Below are 14,779 nucleotides of genomic sequence, written 5' to 3'. Positions count from 1 at the left end.
CCTTGCCCAGATGGGAAGAACAAGTGAGTCTGCTTTGTGTGGCTGCTCTCAGCACATATGTGTGTGCACGCACAAAAATGAGGACATGGGAAGCATTGGAAAAATGCCTTGTATAACAGACTGCAGCAGAGAGCATTAGCAGTAGTTTAAATTGAATGCATAACATACATTTATCCAATTTACTTCAAGTGTTGGTAGTTTGAACCAAATACAAGATATTTTTCTATATGTAGCAGTTACTCTTACATTTTTCAATGAATTGACTTTTTTCTCTCAGTTATATATCAAATAAGTGATGCTTATTTTTTATATTCATCATACTTTCTTATATTTGAACATCTTCATTCCTGGCATTTGTTGGTCCTTGAAAAGACTTTCTACTGATTTGTGTGCAAAAGGCCTGGATGTTTTTTCATCTTTTCAGTCAGGCATTGCCTTTGAGAATTTTACTGTATTTCATCAAGGAGAAGATTTTCAGAATCCAAATGCAGCCACCAATCATAACAGAATCCATGTTGCCCAGAGATTGCTGTTAATTAACCCGCAGGGAAATTCAATGGCATATTGTCAAAGTTAGTTTTTAGTCTTTGCAAAATGGGGATAGAACTTTTGCCCTTATTTAGTTTTTTAATTAAGGTTTCAAGTGGATAAGAATTTAACGTTCTATGGATGTCTAAAGCGGCCAAGATGTAAAACAGACAAGATTTAAAAGGCTTATTCTGTAATACTACTATACTACTTTGCAACACTTTTTCCCATCCTCTCAGTGTAAATACATCTTAGTCTTGAGTAGAGCCTCTAAATGCATCACCTGTCATTCAAAAATGCTTTAACAGATTAAGGAATAACTTAGTATTAAACCAAGGTTCTTCACAACTCTCTACCATCTGTGCCTCTTAGATTTCTCTCTCTCTCTCTCTCTCTCTCTTTTTTAAGTAAATCCTTTCACAAAACCAAACTGCTGATGTGAATTAAAACAAAGTGACTTTAAAATTTAAACCACATTTTCAAAAACTATACTGTCAAGAAGCAAACTTGATTTTAATTAATAAATGAATTTATCATTTTTATGATTTATCATTTTTTATGACTCAGAAGAAGAACAGACTCTGGTATATTTATCCATATCTTTCTGGGTTAGCTTAAAAAATTGTAAATAGGAACTTAGATTCTTAGTATTTGCTTGGTTAGGAAAACAGAACATACTATAAACTATGATGTTTCAGTCTAGTAAATAAAAATATATATACACATGCTCACACAATTGTATGTATGCAGGATTTTAAATATAGGAAACAGGAATTGCCTTCTCCCTTAAACTCATGTGGCATAGAGGATTCACAAAGAAAGTGAATGATAGTGAAAGAAAGTGGTTATGTAGGCTCAGGTGTCTTCAGTGCATGTTTTGGAGCAGGGTTTGGAAGACAAGTGTTTCTTTTCTTTTTAAGCATGGTGAATGGGGCAATGTTAGATTAGGATCTAAATTCAGGGCTCAGTTTAGGCAGAGGGAGATGAAATTGCTGGGAAAAATAGGATGCTGCTTTTAACACTTGCCTCTTTTATGTGATGGTCAGTCCAATAACTTTTTCTGAGAACATTTCTGCCAAATTATTCTCCTTGAACTAGACAGTTTTGAGGCTCTTATCAGGGTTTAATGTATATGCTTAAGGCTTTCAGTAACTTGGCCATGTTTGCTAATACTGTGCATGACTATGAGGTGGTACTTATATAGATACACTTCAAGGATTAGGCAGCAGTTCAAGGTTAGTTTTGAGGCACTATACATCTGAACCCCACAGTTCAATTCCCAAGTGGCAGTTTGGCCATCTGTTTTTAATCCTAAAGCTTGTAAGTGACTGACTACTTGGATGTTTTTATTCAATGTGCTAAATCGGAGCATTAAGCAGAAATACTGTTTGCCTGTGATTTTTTTCCTCTGCTTGCAGAAATGTATGCTTCCTCTTGGACTACTAAAACTTCCTTTTCTTCATGCTTCAGTCCTATTTTTGTTTGTGTTGCAGTTTAAAAGTTGTTACATTGTTAGGAACTAAAAATAACTTGTTAATTAGGACACACACTTTTTTTTCATGCTACACACTAAAAACCCTAGGAGTCAAAGATAATTTTAAACAAAAGTTCTGCTACATGCATCACTAAAAACATGGTGTTTGAACATCATGCTACGTAGCTGATTAAACCACAGTGAAAGGACTTGGTCGGTGTCACCTTTCTGATCTATGTCTTTTTTTCCCCTCCTTTTTGTAAATATTTCAGGAAATTGTCAGCAACTTTCCATCAAGCACTACTATCTTTCTGTCGGATGTCAGCAGACAGCCGTTTGGGATCAGAGGTATGTTTTCCAGTTGGCATAAACTAGAAGATCCTTTATTTTGCATGATAAGAATATTTAACCCAGCAATCAGTATTTTGTAAGGAGACTTATCAATGTATATAGAGAGATAAATTCATGTGCATGAAATTTAAGATATAAGGATGTGCTTTCAGATTTGGCTTAAAAGTGCTACCTTGTGGTACCTATGTAATTACCAGGAGCTCTGAATCTCTACAAACAGATTCATGCTTTTGGAGTTGGTATGCCTACTTCTAGATCCAAAACTTGCAGCTTATTGTACAAATGTAAATTAAATATTTTCTTGAAATTAGTCAGTCTGAATTTTTTAATTTTGATCTGAAAGGATATTTTTCTGTTTCTTCATTTAAAAAAAAACTTTTTTTTTTTAATACTTGGTTTTCTAGGTGTCTCGGATTGCAGACAGTGAAAAAAGTGTCATGTTAATGTTGGGACGCTGCCTGCCTCACATTGTTCCTAATGTACTACTTGCGAAGCGAGAGGTGAGGAACCCCAAAATGTTTACTTTTTTTTTTTTTTTTAATCTTTACCAGGATGTTTTCTTATTTTCTTATTCATTTTGAAGATATTGTCTTTTATTTCATGAAAGTCTATTACTTGCAATCATATTCTTACTTTTGCGCATGCATCTCTGCTCCTAGAGAATGGTTTTACACCTCTGTCAGGTGAGTTCAGTAAATCTGCATGGTATCCTAATATTTCTTCCTTTGCTTAAGGCACCATTAGCATTAAGCAAGACTAACTGTTACTGTATGTCCATCTATTTGTTGTAGCACAAGTATTATTATGTTAGAGAAGACCATGGTTAACATATCCCCAGTTCTTTATAAATAATATGTAATTTCAAATATTAAATTTGGTTTAGTTTGTCTATTAGTTTTGATAAGGATTAATGTTCAGGTTCTTTTGCAGCACTTCATACTTCATCCAAAAGTTATTATCTTTTTCTGGAAGCTCCATGTATCAGCCAAGACAATGTTGTTCATCAAAATCACTATTCCTTTAAAAAAATACTAAACAATTTTTCATATAATTTTTCCTTAAATTTGTAATGAATCTAAATAAAACTATGAAATGTGATGTTTGTTTTGAATGTAAATGAAGTTGGTGTTTTACATAGTCATTGCACACTATCTAATGTAAAAGAAGATGGTGATTGAAGACAGAAAAAATTACTGGTTTGATTTTGCTTTGTTGTGAATATTGCAGGTGATCAAAAGCATGTAATGAAATAATTAAGCAAAAATTCAGTAGGCCTATATTTAATACTAAAAGAAGGAGTTTAAAGATGCACAGCTTGTTGAGTAAGTTTTAGCCCTTGTCTAGGGGAACTACAGTATGGTAGACTTAGTGCATTTTGCATAAACTCATTCTAAGGCTTTGAAAAAACCTTAAGAAATTTGTACTGATCCTATAATCCAAAACTTTATAGCATGCAAGTAGTTATGAGCAGTTGACATAATGAATTTGAGATGTACCACATCTTGAAAGTCTCAAAAACTTTATAAAAGGGGTTTTTGTTCTGGTTTGTTTTTTTTTATTTTTTTTATTTTTTAACTAGATGATCTGGAAATTGTTCTGTTAGTACTCTTCCAAAATAATACTGTGAATGTTCCAGGATCAGTGCTTAATTTCTGATTTCTTATTTATTCCTTTCCTTTCCTCTGCTTGGCAGGATGTGGTATTTTGGCTTCTTTTCACAGCTTGTAGCATAATCTGTGTAATGCACTTAATATTGTGGCCTTCTAGGCTATTTCCTACTTGCTTTGTTCTACAGTCTAAGTTATATATGATTACATGTATCTTTGCTTTATGTGAACCACTATCTGAAGATTCCACAAGTGAGAAATGTATAACTGGATTTGTATGGGATGCTTAATGTTCTCAGGATTGAAATTTGCTTTAATAAATAGCTTTTCTCAGTTACCACACATTGCTATCACTATTATAACATTCTTTCAGGTGTAGTCATGGAATTTGAAGGAAAATTTGGATAGACCATCTGTTAGTGTTTATTAATATCAGTGTTACAAAAAGCCTAGATAAGAAATAAGCTATCTTTGCCAAGGCACAACATAAAACTGTCTTGTCCAAAAAACCTTAAAATTAGAGAGTTTAAACACAATTTTATGGATGAGTGGTGTAAAAGTATACCAAAAAATCCTAACTCGAGAAAGATTCTTGACAAGTTTGGGTTATAATACCAAGAGATCATCAGTCTTCTCTGAAAGTATACAATGGTGGTAGCTTTGTAGTTTTTAAGATCTTACACTGTCTGTGTGCTAAATAAGAGAATTAAACATAATTTTTGTGATAAATCTCTAAAGTACCTGTCTTTTGTTCTTTAAGCATCTGTCATATTGATTTTAGTTGCCAAATCTTAAGCTGAAATTGTTATGCTGTGTATTTTTGTTTTGGAGAAACTGCCTTTATGGAGGCTGACAGTCTTTAAATAGATGTTGACATTTAGCACAGATTTAGAGGCCATTCCACCAATGCCTTTCACCTTCTTAAAGTCAGTAGCAGCCTGCCTGACTTTGGTAGTAACTGCTTCAGTAGATGTTACAGTTGACATCTAAGCAACCAGTTAGTGGTGGATACATTTCTGAAATTACTTGTTACTTTGTGTATTGGTGCAGCTTTGGTTGTTCTTTGATGTCTGTAATTTAGATTCTGATGGAAGATAAGAAAGAAGGAAAATTGGAGTATTGAGTATGATGGCTGAAGAGATAATTTTAATTATTTCTAAAAGACCAGCTCAACAGGGTAAAATAAAGAACATAATATGTGTTAAAACCCATAAACACAGTTGGTAGTCATGAAAATTTTATGTATTAATATAGATATTTAATTTTATTTCTACCACAACTGTCTAATTTAGTGCAACTGCTTGCAAATGTGTATGTGAATGTTGAAATTTGTATGTGAATGCACTCGCATACGAATGAGATATTGCAAGCTAAATATTAGTTGGAATGAAAAGTAACAATACTAAAAACCTACTCTTCCAAAAAAAAAAAAAAAAAAACTTTGGGTATGCGGTCTGTGATAATGTTTCTTGCAGATGAGCAGCTTTGGTTAATAAAACTTCATTTGCATTGCAATCTGCTTCCTGAAGTATGTGTTTTCCACTTAAAACTAAAGCACACTTAAAATTTTAAGGGGGGAAGGAGGAGGGGGAGGAAAGGAAGAGAAATTCCTTTGGCTAAATTGTAAATAGAAACAATCTTTAAAATTTTCTACTAGTACAAAGTACTTCAAAACTGATTTCTCTGCCCTCATAAGATATAAAAATCATTATCTTCCTGACAGGTTACAGGAGTACCTTGCTTATATGTACAACTTCCATTCTCTGCAATATGTAGTCTGAGCAGAGTTTTTGCAGGAGGGAACTTTTTGGCTTAATATCAGGATCTTATTACTCTTAATCAAGAAACACTTCCCTTGTGTATTTATATCTTTCAACTCATCTGTTATTCCCGGGTGGTTTCTACACCTCTTAAGCTTTCAGTTGTGTTATGCAAAACATAGTAAAGTCACGATAGTAATGTTAGACTGAATGTCCTCCACTAAATTTTTGCTTTGCTTCATATATGGCATTGATAATGTTAAGAATAGAGCTTTATGTTTTCTTCTTTCTGAAGTTCAAAGAAAGGTAATATAATGCTAAATCTGCAGACTTAGAACTGGTGCCATTCTTGACTCTATAGAAGAAAGAGAGCTGTAGATTTAAGGTTGTTTGCATTATCGCATCAAAACTACACATTGACATGATTGAGGCACTTTAGTTCTCTGGCTTTTTTATAGGTAGTTGTCTCTTAAAACACATTGAGGCTGATTATTTTAGTACAGATTTTCATCAGTCTTATGCTTTGAAAGTTGGATAAAATACCGGCTTTGTTCTGAAATCTTAAAAATGCCGTGTCGGAGCTCAAAAGTCTATTTAAGTGGCTGTTTTTGGACACTGCGCCGAGTAGAAGCCATGGCTGCTTATTCTGGTTGGATATGGAGAGAGGAATAAAGTTTGAATTTCCAAGCATGAAAACTGTGTCAGCAATCAGTGTCTTCTGAAAGAGGTGGTTGTTTCACTGCATAGGGGGAGAATGGAGAAATTTAAATGAACAGTTAAAATATTTTCTGTTAACTCTTTGAAACTTAAGCTGAGGTAGGCTCCTATAGTTTGTTTCTGGAAATGGGCATACTGCTGGCCTCAGCTGCCTTTTCTGGTTCGTGTTTTTTCCCTCCCCCTCTCTCCATGTAAGAGAGACACAGAAGTAATTTTTAGTTTAAACCTTTTAGTTCTCTTACCTGGATATGAATGGCTAAGTTAGTTTTCTTAGAATGAAATAGTTCTAGACTGTAAGGTATCCCTTTAATCTCAAGTCTTTTACTTGGTCTCTTTCAACATGTCCTTGAACATAGTATAATTCATAGATGCAAGCAGTTGGATTTAATGCTTATGAGTTGAATTCCTGATTGTTACTAGTTTTATCGCAGTAGTTTTATATGCAGATTACCAAATGAACAATAGATATAAATAAAGTAGTATGAGTTTTCTTGTTTTGTTGTGTTTTCACGCCCATATCTACATGGATTCTTACATAAAAAATATCCCTTTGGGATATATGAGAGACATAGTTCGGATCCTAGGATAGCAGTCTTATCCCATGAACCATAATTAGAATTGTAATTTTAATCTTATAAGTTTATGCTGTTCATTCTAAGTCATGTGCTAATGCTACAATTATTTATTTTTTCATTTTAAAATGAAAAGGATGAATTCTAAACTTAAAATACATCCTTGCAGAAGAGACTACACGTCAGTAGTTTATTTGTGCCTGCAGTTATTTCAGTTAAAACAATCATGATTGTTTCCTTTACTGGTTCTCAAGGGTTACGCTACAGGGAAATTTTCACATAATATTGGTTGATAGTATAAGCGTTGACCACTAGAGAAAATTTTAAAAACACATTTACAAAATGTGGCCCTAGTTCATATATTGTTTTGTTACCTATTTGCTGTATTATTAAATTTAGTATTTGAAATAATAGAAAATTTTATGATCCTCCAAGCTATTAAAGTCACCAATCTTGAAACTTACCCTAATTAAATTTATTCTTTGAGATAATTATTTTGCTCATGAATGTTCCAGCATAAAGACATTAATTAGTCAGAGAAGCTTTGATGTATGAGGCTTTTGTTAGAATGTTGAAGGGAAAATTATAGTGTAGGTCACAACTCTGTTAGAAAATACCCTGCTATTGTATAAGAAAATTGTCAGCAAAATAGACAAAAGCTTGCTATAGGAAGCATATTTTTAAAAAAGTGAAGTTCTCTAATACTTTATATAGGCAGAACTGTTTTGCATCTAATTGAGGTAATACCAGTTACTGTTAAAAAGCTGACCCTTCCTTTGACCATAACGAACAGTAACTCCAAAGGCCCGTGCAAATGTTGCCTTTGCTGAGAACATACATCAGCTCCAATAATGAACCTTGTTCAGAGGTAACATTATATCACTCTTCCCCAACTTTTTTTTTCTCGTTATAAGATAAGGGGAAGTGTTGCCCAAAGGTATTTTGGTGTGCTTTTTGCTGTGAAGATGACAGGCTTGTACCTTTGGGAGACCTATGTGGATATCCAAAAGTGGATTTGAGGGAAGATGGGTCACTTAAGTTCCCCAGCACAATGTGTTAGGTCACCTTCATAGTCTTGTCCGTGGATCACCTGTATGCAGCTTACCTCATGTTAAAAACAAAGCATCTTGTTTTCCCTCCATTCAGTTCACAGATATAAACTGCCCCAAATAGAAACTTGCTTTTTTGGTGGTGGAGGTGAGACCTCTGGCATGTGGTGTTTTATTTCCAGGCTCATTCACCAAGTCACGAGTGCTAGGCATGTTATAATGGCATTCTGCTAGGCCTCTAATGAGAAAACAGTATCTCATTTCCGAAAACCACTTTTTCTGGTATTGTTGACTGGCATCAGTAGGAATTAGTTACAGTTTTCCTAAGTAAGAGGCAATAGGGAAACGAGGAGCTTTGGGATGAACAGGGCTTTACAGATCCCAAATTAAAGCGAGAAGGGAGGATTTTTATTTCATTTTAATTTCTCGCTTCTTGCTCAACTGTCAGCACGAGTGGTATTCCTTCCCAAGGAAGGCAGAACATTTGAAATAGCACTGGAAGTCCTCTCGTTGATTATTGTTCGCCATATACAGTCTCCATAGCAATAAAAGTCTTGTTAACTTTTCTCCTGAATTTAACCAGCCAAATGCTTACACTGTTCTGTCCTATTGAAAAATGTAGCACTTTCTACAGCACTTCTGTGTTGTTTTTGCTGGTGAAAAATACATGATTTATTAAACAAGTCTCAATCTAAAGCGTGGCACTTAGCAACAGAAAGGAATGAACTTGATCGCTCCTATAGGATGCTTTTGTACAGCTGTGTTCTTAGTCACCCTGAATACCTAGAGAAGAATCTGTCCCTTTTTAAGCCTTTAGAAGACTTCACTTGACCTATTCTGTCTGCCTGCGAGAGCAGTTGAGCTCCTCATGTCCCATGGGAAGCCCCTTTTGCCTCCAGTTTTACCCTCCCTTCCATGAAGTCTATAGGGAACACATAAAACACTGTTCAAGACTTCTCACTCTTTCTCCACTCCCCTTACTAGAAGGAACTGTAGAAGCACTGATGCAGCGATGCAGAGAACGCTCTCTTCTCCCATAGTATGCATGAAAGAATGTGACCAATGGACAAGAAAATACAGCTAATACCATCTGCTATAATAACCAGCTTTCTGCAAGGTAAAGAATCAGCCTTGTATCTGCCCCATGTCAATGGTTCTAGGTTACTCATCAGGCTTTCACGCGTAAGTTAGTATCTAGGAGAATATTCGTAGCTGTTTTCTTTTCAAACAGATTCAGTTGGAAAAAGACAACCTTCTTAACTTATTAAATTTCAAAGGTTTAAAAACAAAACAAAACAAAAATGTGCACAGTTTTGAAATCTTGCAGTAGTTCTCAGTGAGCTATTGAGATTTTTTCAGTTGGTGCTCAAACCATCTAGGAAACTGGAGTCTGTGTGACAGTTTCAACAAATAAAACCCCAAATCATAAAACCTACATGTTCCATTTCGCAGGATATATTCTTTTGTTTAGAATTCTTTGTCTGCTGTTAAAAACACTTAAGAACAGTTGCTAGAGCAGTAAAGTGATACGAACTTATAGTGCAATTTCAGAAAGTTATGTCTCGGTATAGTAACATTGTTATTTTTTAGTATACAGATTTTTCCGTGAGCTGTATACTTTACAATGAAGTTAATCATTCTGTTCTGTATGTGCAAAATATAATCTGATTTCCTCCTTAAAAGATCCTAGCTTAACATATCACTCCAAATACTAGTAGTTTTAATTATATGGATCATCATGGCAAAATCTTGTTTGTTTTTGTAATATTTTTAGAATCTTTTGAATTAAAATGGGGTATTCGCAGGAGAGAATGCTTCTGTGAAGTACAAAACAAATAGGTAAATAGCTAAGATCCCTCCCTTCTCTGAATTTTAGCAGGAGCAAAAACTGAATGTTAAATATGCAAAGAATAAAATCTAACATACAATTTCCAGAGGGAAGAGAGCTTTCAACAAAAGAAAGTTATTTAGTTCTTTGGGCTTTTTCATTTGTAAAGTTTTATTTAATACAGGTCTTCAATTCACCTTATTTTATGTTGTGTCCCACTTACTAAAAAAAAAAAAAAAAAGTTCACTTTAAAATACTCAGAAAAAGAAATGTCCAAGTTCTTCAAATTTATTTGTCATTTCTCTTTCCATACATTCAGATTTTTGAAGTGGTGGGTAGGATATTTCCACATTCATTCCTCTGTTTAATCCTGAATTCTCTAATCTGTATCATGCTTGTGTTAAATCTTGCCAAAATATCTCCCAAAAAGTTAATTATTTGATTGTCTTACTTCTCAAGTGCATCAAAAACAGGTCGCTTTGAAAGTCTGATACTTAAGCAGAAACTCACATCTCCCTACAAAGTTATTACAAATAATTATAGACTTTTCTAGGTTTTATGTAATCTTATCTAGTACTTCAAGAAGTGTTTCCCAGTGTCATCTGCTTGTTTGTCACTGCTTATTTATTCCCCAAAAGAGCTTATCTGTTGCAAGTGGCTCAAAATTGGGGATAGGAGAGGGGGAGAGGAAGTCTTCTGATTACTTGCCCCATGCTTTCTTAGCAAACACCTCAGTTTGTGTCTTGTTCTTCCTTTCCCCTCCCTTCCCCTCCCTCCCACTGTGATGTTTCTGTCTGTAAGATTTTATAATCGTGTAGAAGTTGCGTGGCTTCCAAGTTGGGTGGGCTTAAAGGCTCACATTAATGAGATCAAGGAAAGGGACTTCCAGTCCATGTTTTTCAAACCTCTTGTTTGTTTCTTTTGGGAATGAATACCATTAGATTTTGAAGGTGTATTTAGAAAGGTTTTTGCTGCTGTCAACAGTCTGTATTTTCCTTCAGTTAATGTTTTACACAGTATTTTCTTGATCATTTGTTCTTTATGGGAATTGAATTGCTCTAAAATTTTTCAAAAAGGAAAATTCAGCTTCAGATATTAGCTCTTTATTGGAAAAATCCCTTTAAAAACCATACAGTTCTCAGTCATCATAAAACAGATGGTGTTTGTCTGCAGTCACCTTTACCAATGTATATGTTTCTTGATGCTTATTCAAACTTGTACACAAAATTGTGTGTGCGCTTAATTGGAAATTTTCTTTTATTCCATGGCATCACAGATAGTTTTTCCATAGTAGCTATGTTTAAACTGTAAGACTTCTATGGAACTTTCTTCAGTTCAGTAGATAATGAAGGAAATTTAAGCTACAATTGTCCTCTAATTCCAGTTACAAGTGACCTGCATATGTTAATTGTAAACTTTGTAGAGCTTTTCATGTTATGTGTTGGTTCTCCCCTAATCCTTCCTAGGATAAAAATCATTCTAATTTTTAGACCTTCTTTTTCGTATCACTTTATAAGAGATCAAGACTTTAAAATGTCTTCTCTGACTGTTTTGATGTTGTGTGGCTAGATTTATCTTCTTAGTTTCTTTTGCCATTAATGAATATATGCCCAAAGCATTTTTACTTTGTTTGGTTTTCCCCCACCCACAATTTTTTAGGAATTGATCCCACTCATACTGTGTACAGCCTGCCTCCATCCTGAACCCAAAGAGAGAGATCAGCTTCTACACATACTGTTCAATTTGATCAAACGACCAGATGATGAGCAAAGGTGTGTTTGCGTTTTTGTGTTACGGGACAAGAAGGAACTTTTTTCTTTGTCAAAGAAGCAGAACTAATGGAAACTGAGTATTACTGGATGATTTTAATCAAGTTTCACTAAGCTGACATTTTACTGTTATATTGTTAACAAATTTACATAAACTTTGGGACTTTCCATTTCCATGAACAACACTTTCATATGCAATTTCTGGTTATTGAAATGCAGGGATGTGCTTGATAAGCTGCAGTGTAACATTTCAGTTCCTTTTTTCATAAACATGAACTGAAATGTTTTGTGAAAATAAGCTTTAAGATCATAATTCTTAATAATTGTAGATACAGAAATCAAAATAACTTTTTTTAACTACTGCCTTAATGTATCTTAATGATCCATATAAGTTGACCATTATGCTTAGTATGGGAAAATAGCATGGGTGGTTGCAATAAAAATTCAGAAGACTGAAGGAGAGATTTGGTTTTGACAAGTGTTCAGACCTTTATGTTTGTTTAGTTAAGACTTAGAAATAAAGTATAATCTTACTTTGTTTTTTAAATTTGGTTCTTCCTTACTAGTCAGAGAGTATGACTTTGTTCATACCAATCTTGGTAAGAGTAACCTTAAGGTTGAAAGACAGTACCCTAGCTGGTGTGTTTTCCTCTCTAACAGTGAAAATATTTTTCAGACTCAGTGGTCTGTACTTCTTCCATTGTTTTCATTAGAAATGTTTTGTAAAGCATCTGTATCTGTCATTGTCCTATGCTGTCTTCAACTGAATTAGGCTTTAATGAAATATGTAGAAAGCATTTTTTGAAGATTCTCTTCAACTGAAGTTTTCTGGTGTCTTTCTAAATTGTTCCCATGGTAAAATTTAGAGATGAGGTGCAACTGAAAGAGATGGCTTGTAGACAATAAATAAAAGCCACTTGTGGCACAGTAACACCATGCAGATTGAAATTACATCAAGGTCCAGTCCTTGTTCTACCTCAGGTTCTTCAGAAATCTGCTTCTAAAAATCTGCTGTTATCTAAAATATTTTGAATGCTCCATGCAGTTTGTGAAGATAAAATTATTTTGTGGCTGAGGCAGGCAGGAAGTTGCATGTCCTTTGTAGTCCCTTGTAATTGATTTTTCATAGGATTGGTGGTCTGTCAAATTGATTTTCTATATACCTAGTTAGCTGCAGTTAGGTTTGTCTTTTCCAACAGCTAAGAAAGAAGTGAATCCAGGCTTCTTTTTCCTTAAAGATGTTCATTCTTTGTTGTGAGGTGGAGATGTATATCTAAAATGGGTGACTTATCTCTTACTTGACAGAAGTATAGGTATTGGATATTCTTCAGTCAGGTGCTATAGTGCCTTTAAGTATTTTAAAGACTTTTATATGTATATATGTTATGAATACACATTTTTCTCCTGGAGGGTATGGCAGAATATCGCTCCCAAATTTCTGTTGAGAACAAGAGAGATTCTGAATACAAATTAGAAAATATTCAGAATTTATTCCAGTCAGTATCTTATGCTTATATCATATATTTGTACCGAAGTATATATTATGCATGCTCGTTTTGTGTCTAAATATGTTCAAATAATATTTTAGCGGTTTCACGCAGTATGAAGTAAGCAAAGACTTTCAGGTTAAATCACTAGAAGAGTGGTATTAATTTTCTTATATGTTATTCAGTCAGCTTCTACCATACCATGGAGGCCTACATTACACATTAAAGTGGCAGATCATGGAAGCTGACTTTTATTAGTTTTTGAAATGCATGAGGCTGTGAAATGTGACATTGCATTTATAATAATGAACCCGTTAAAATACATCTTTTACTCGCTCACAAGTATTTGACCATATAAAGTATGTTAACAGTCATTTGGAAAGCCTATATTGTACTTGTTGTCTCTGTGAAAGGCATTTTGGTGCGTGCACAGGTACCATATCACCATAGTCTTGTGCATTTGTTATATATAACAAGCCCACTTTTATCTTCAAGACTTTGCTTATTAATATACTCTTTGATTTTTCCAAATATATATACAGTTCTCTTCTGCAAAGGAACAAATACACATTAGCTTTACGCTAAACTTCTTTCTGGACAATTACATTGTTCTGGATGCCAGGGAGCCATGAAGATAACAGGTTAATGATGGGGTGCTTTAGGACCTGGTTAAAACGTAGTTTGAAATGGAAACTCTTGAGAATATTTCCACATAATGTATCCAGAAGCACCACTCTTGCGGGAGATATGTTAAGCTTAGTGTATCTAATGTGACTTTTCATAGGTTATACAATACCACCTTGCACAGAATGCACATAACTTTTTAACATATTAAGGAAAACTCTGGTAAGCAAGTTTTTAATACAACCTGAAGGATTGGCAAGAGTACCTTGAACTGCATTACGTAAGACTGAATTTCTTGCCAGTCCATGCAGACACTTTATAAAACCTCTAGAAAGACTTAAGTGTTAAATTATGCCAGTTCTGCTCTGTTTTAACTTCTGCCTGTTTCTTTAATCTGATTCCTGATTTCACTTTAGTTTCTGTAAAGGTGAAGCAAAATAGTACTCTGCTGAATAGTATTGAGTAGCCTTATGTTTCTGCTTAGGGGGTCATAAGTGCATACCCTGAAAAGAGCTATTTGAGGACAAGCATTCCCAGCATCTTGTTAACAAAAGATGTTGTTACAACAACAAGCCCTTCTACAAAGGCTTCCCCCCCCCTCCCCCATACCTGGTCTAGACTGCAACTTTTGCAACAGCTTAGGGTTTAATGGGTGGTTTTTGTTTGGATGACCTGTCCTTGAGACCTTTCCATCTTTCATCTTCTGAATTATTGTCTGTTTTCATATACTTTTAAGACAGTTACTACGTGCCAACAGTATAAATACTTAAAATATTCTTTTTGAACATTTTTTGCAATATGTCAAACTTTCCAACTTTATAGGCAAGGCAAAAGAACATATGGCTTAATTTTCATAAAATTAGATTTCATGGACTTTTTAAAATTAGTTTAGAAAAAAAACTCACTTGTTTTTGCCTATTTCTAGTGGAGTATATTTCAAGTAATTACTGTATTTTGCTATTTTCTGTGGATATTTCATAAGCGTATATTCTGTCACCCAGTTCTGTGATTAG

At 34.4% G+C, this 14,779-nt stretch overlaps 1 protein-coding gene across 3 annotated transcripts in view; it reads left to right on the top strand.

Annotated features, from left to right (window-relative positions):
• Positions 1-14,779, top strand: part of RELCH (RAB11 binding and LisH domain, coiled-coil and HEAT repeat containing) — a 79,729-nt gene that overhangs the window by 33,330 nt on the left and 31,620 nt on the right. For all 3 annotated transcript variants that reach the window (XM_067290959.1, XM_067290958.1, XM_067290960.1), the window contains exons 9-11: positions 2,275-2,350; positions 2,758-2,853; positions 11,546-11,658. In XM_067290959.1, the coding sequence (XP_067147060.1) occupies positions 2,275-2,350; positions 2,758-2,853; positions 11,546-11,658 (285 nt within the window). The remainder of the gene's footprint in view (positions 1-2,274; positions 2,351-2,757; positions 2,854-11,545; positions 11,659-14,779) is intronic.

Source organism: Apteryx mantelli, chromosome 2 (genome assembly GCF_036417845.1).
Source record: "Apteryx mantelli isolate bAptMan1 chromosome 2, bAptMan1.hap1, whole genome shotgun sequence".
Classification (NCBI taxonomy): Eukaryota; Metazoa; Chordata; class Aves; order Apterygiformes; family Apterygidae; genus Apteryx; species Apteryx mantelli.
Note: the sequence above shows the minus strand (reverse complement) of the source record. Positions and strands in the feature narration are given on the sequence as shown.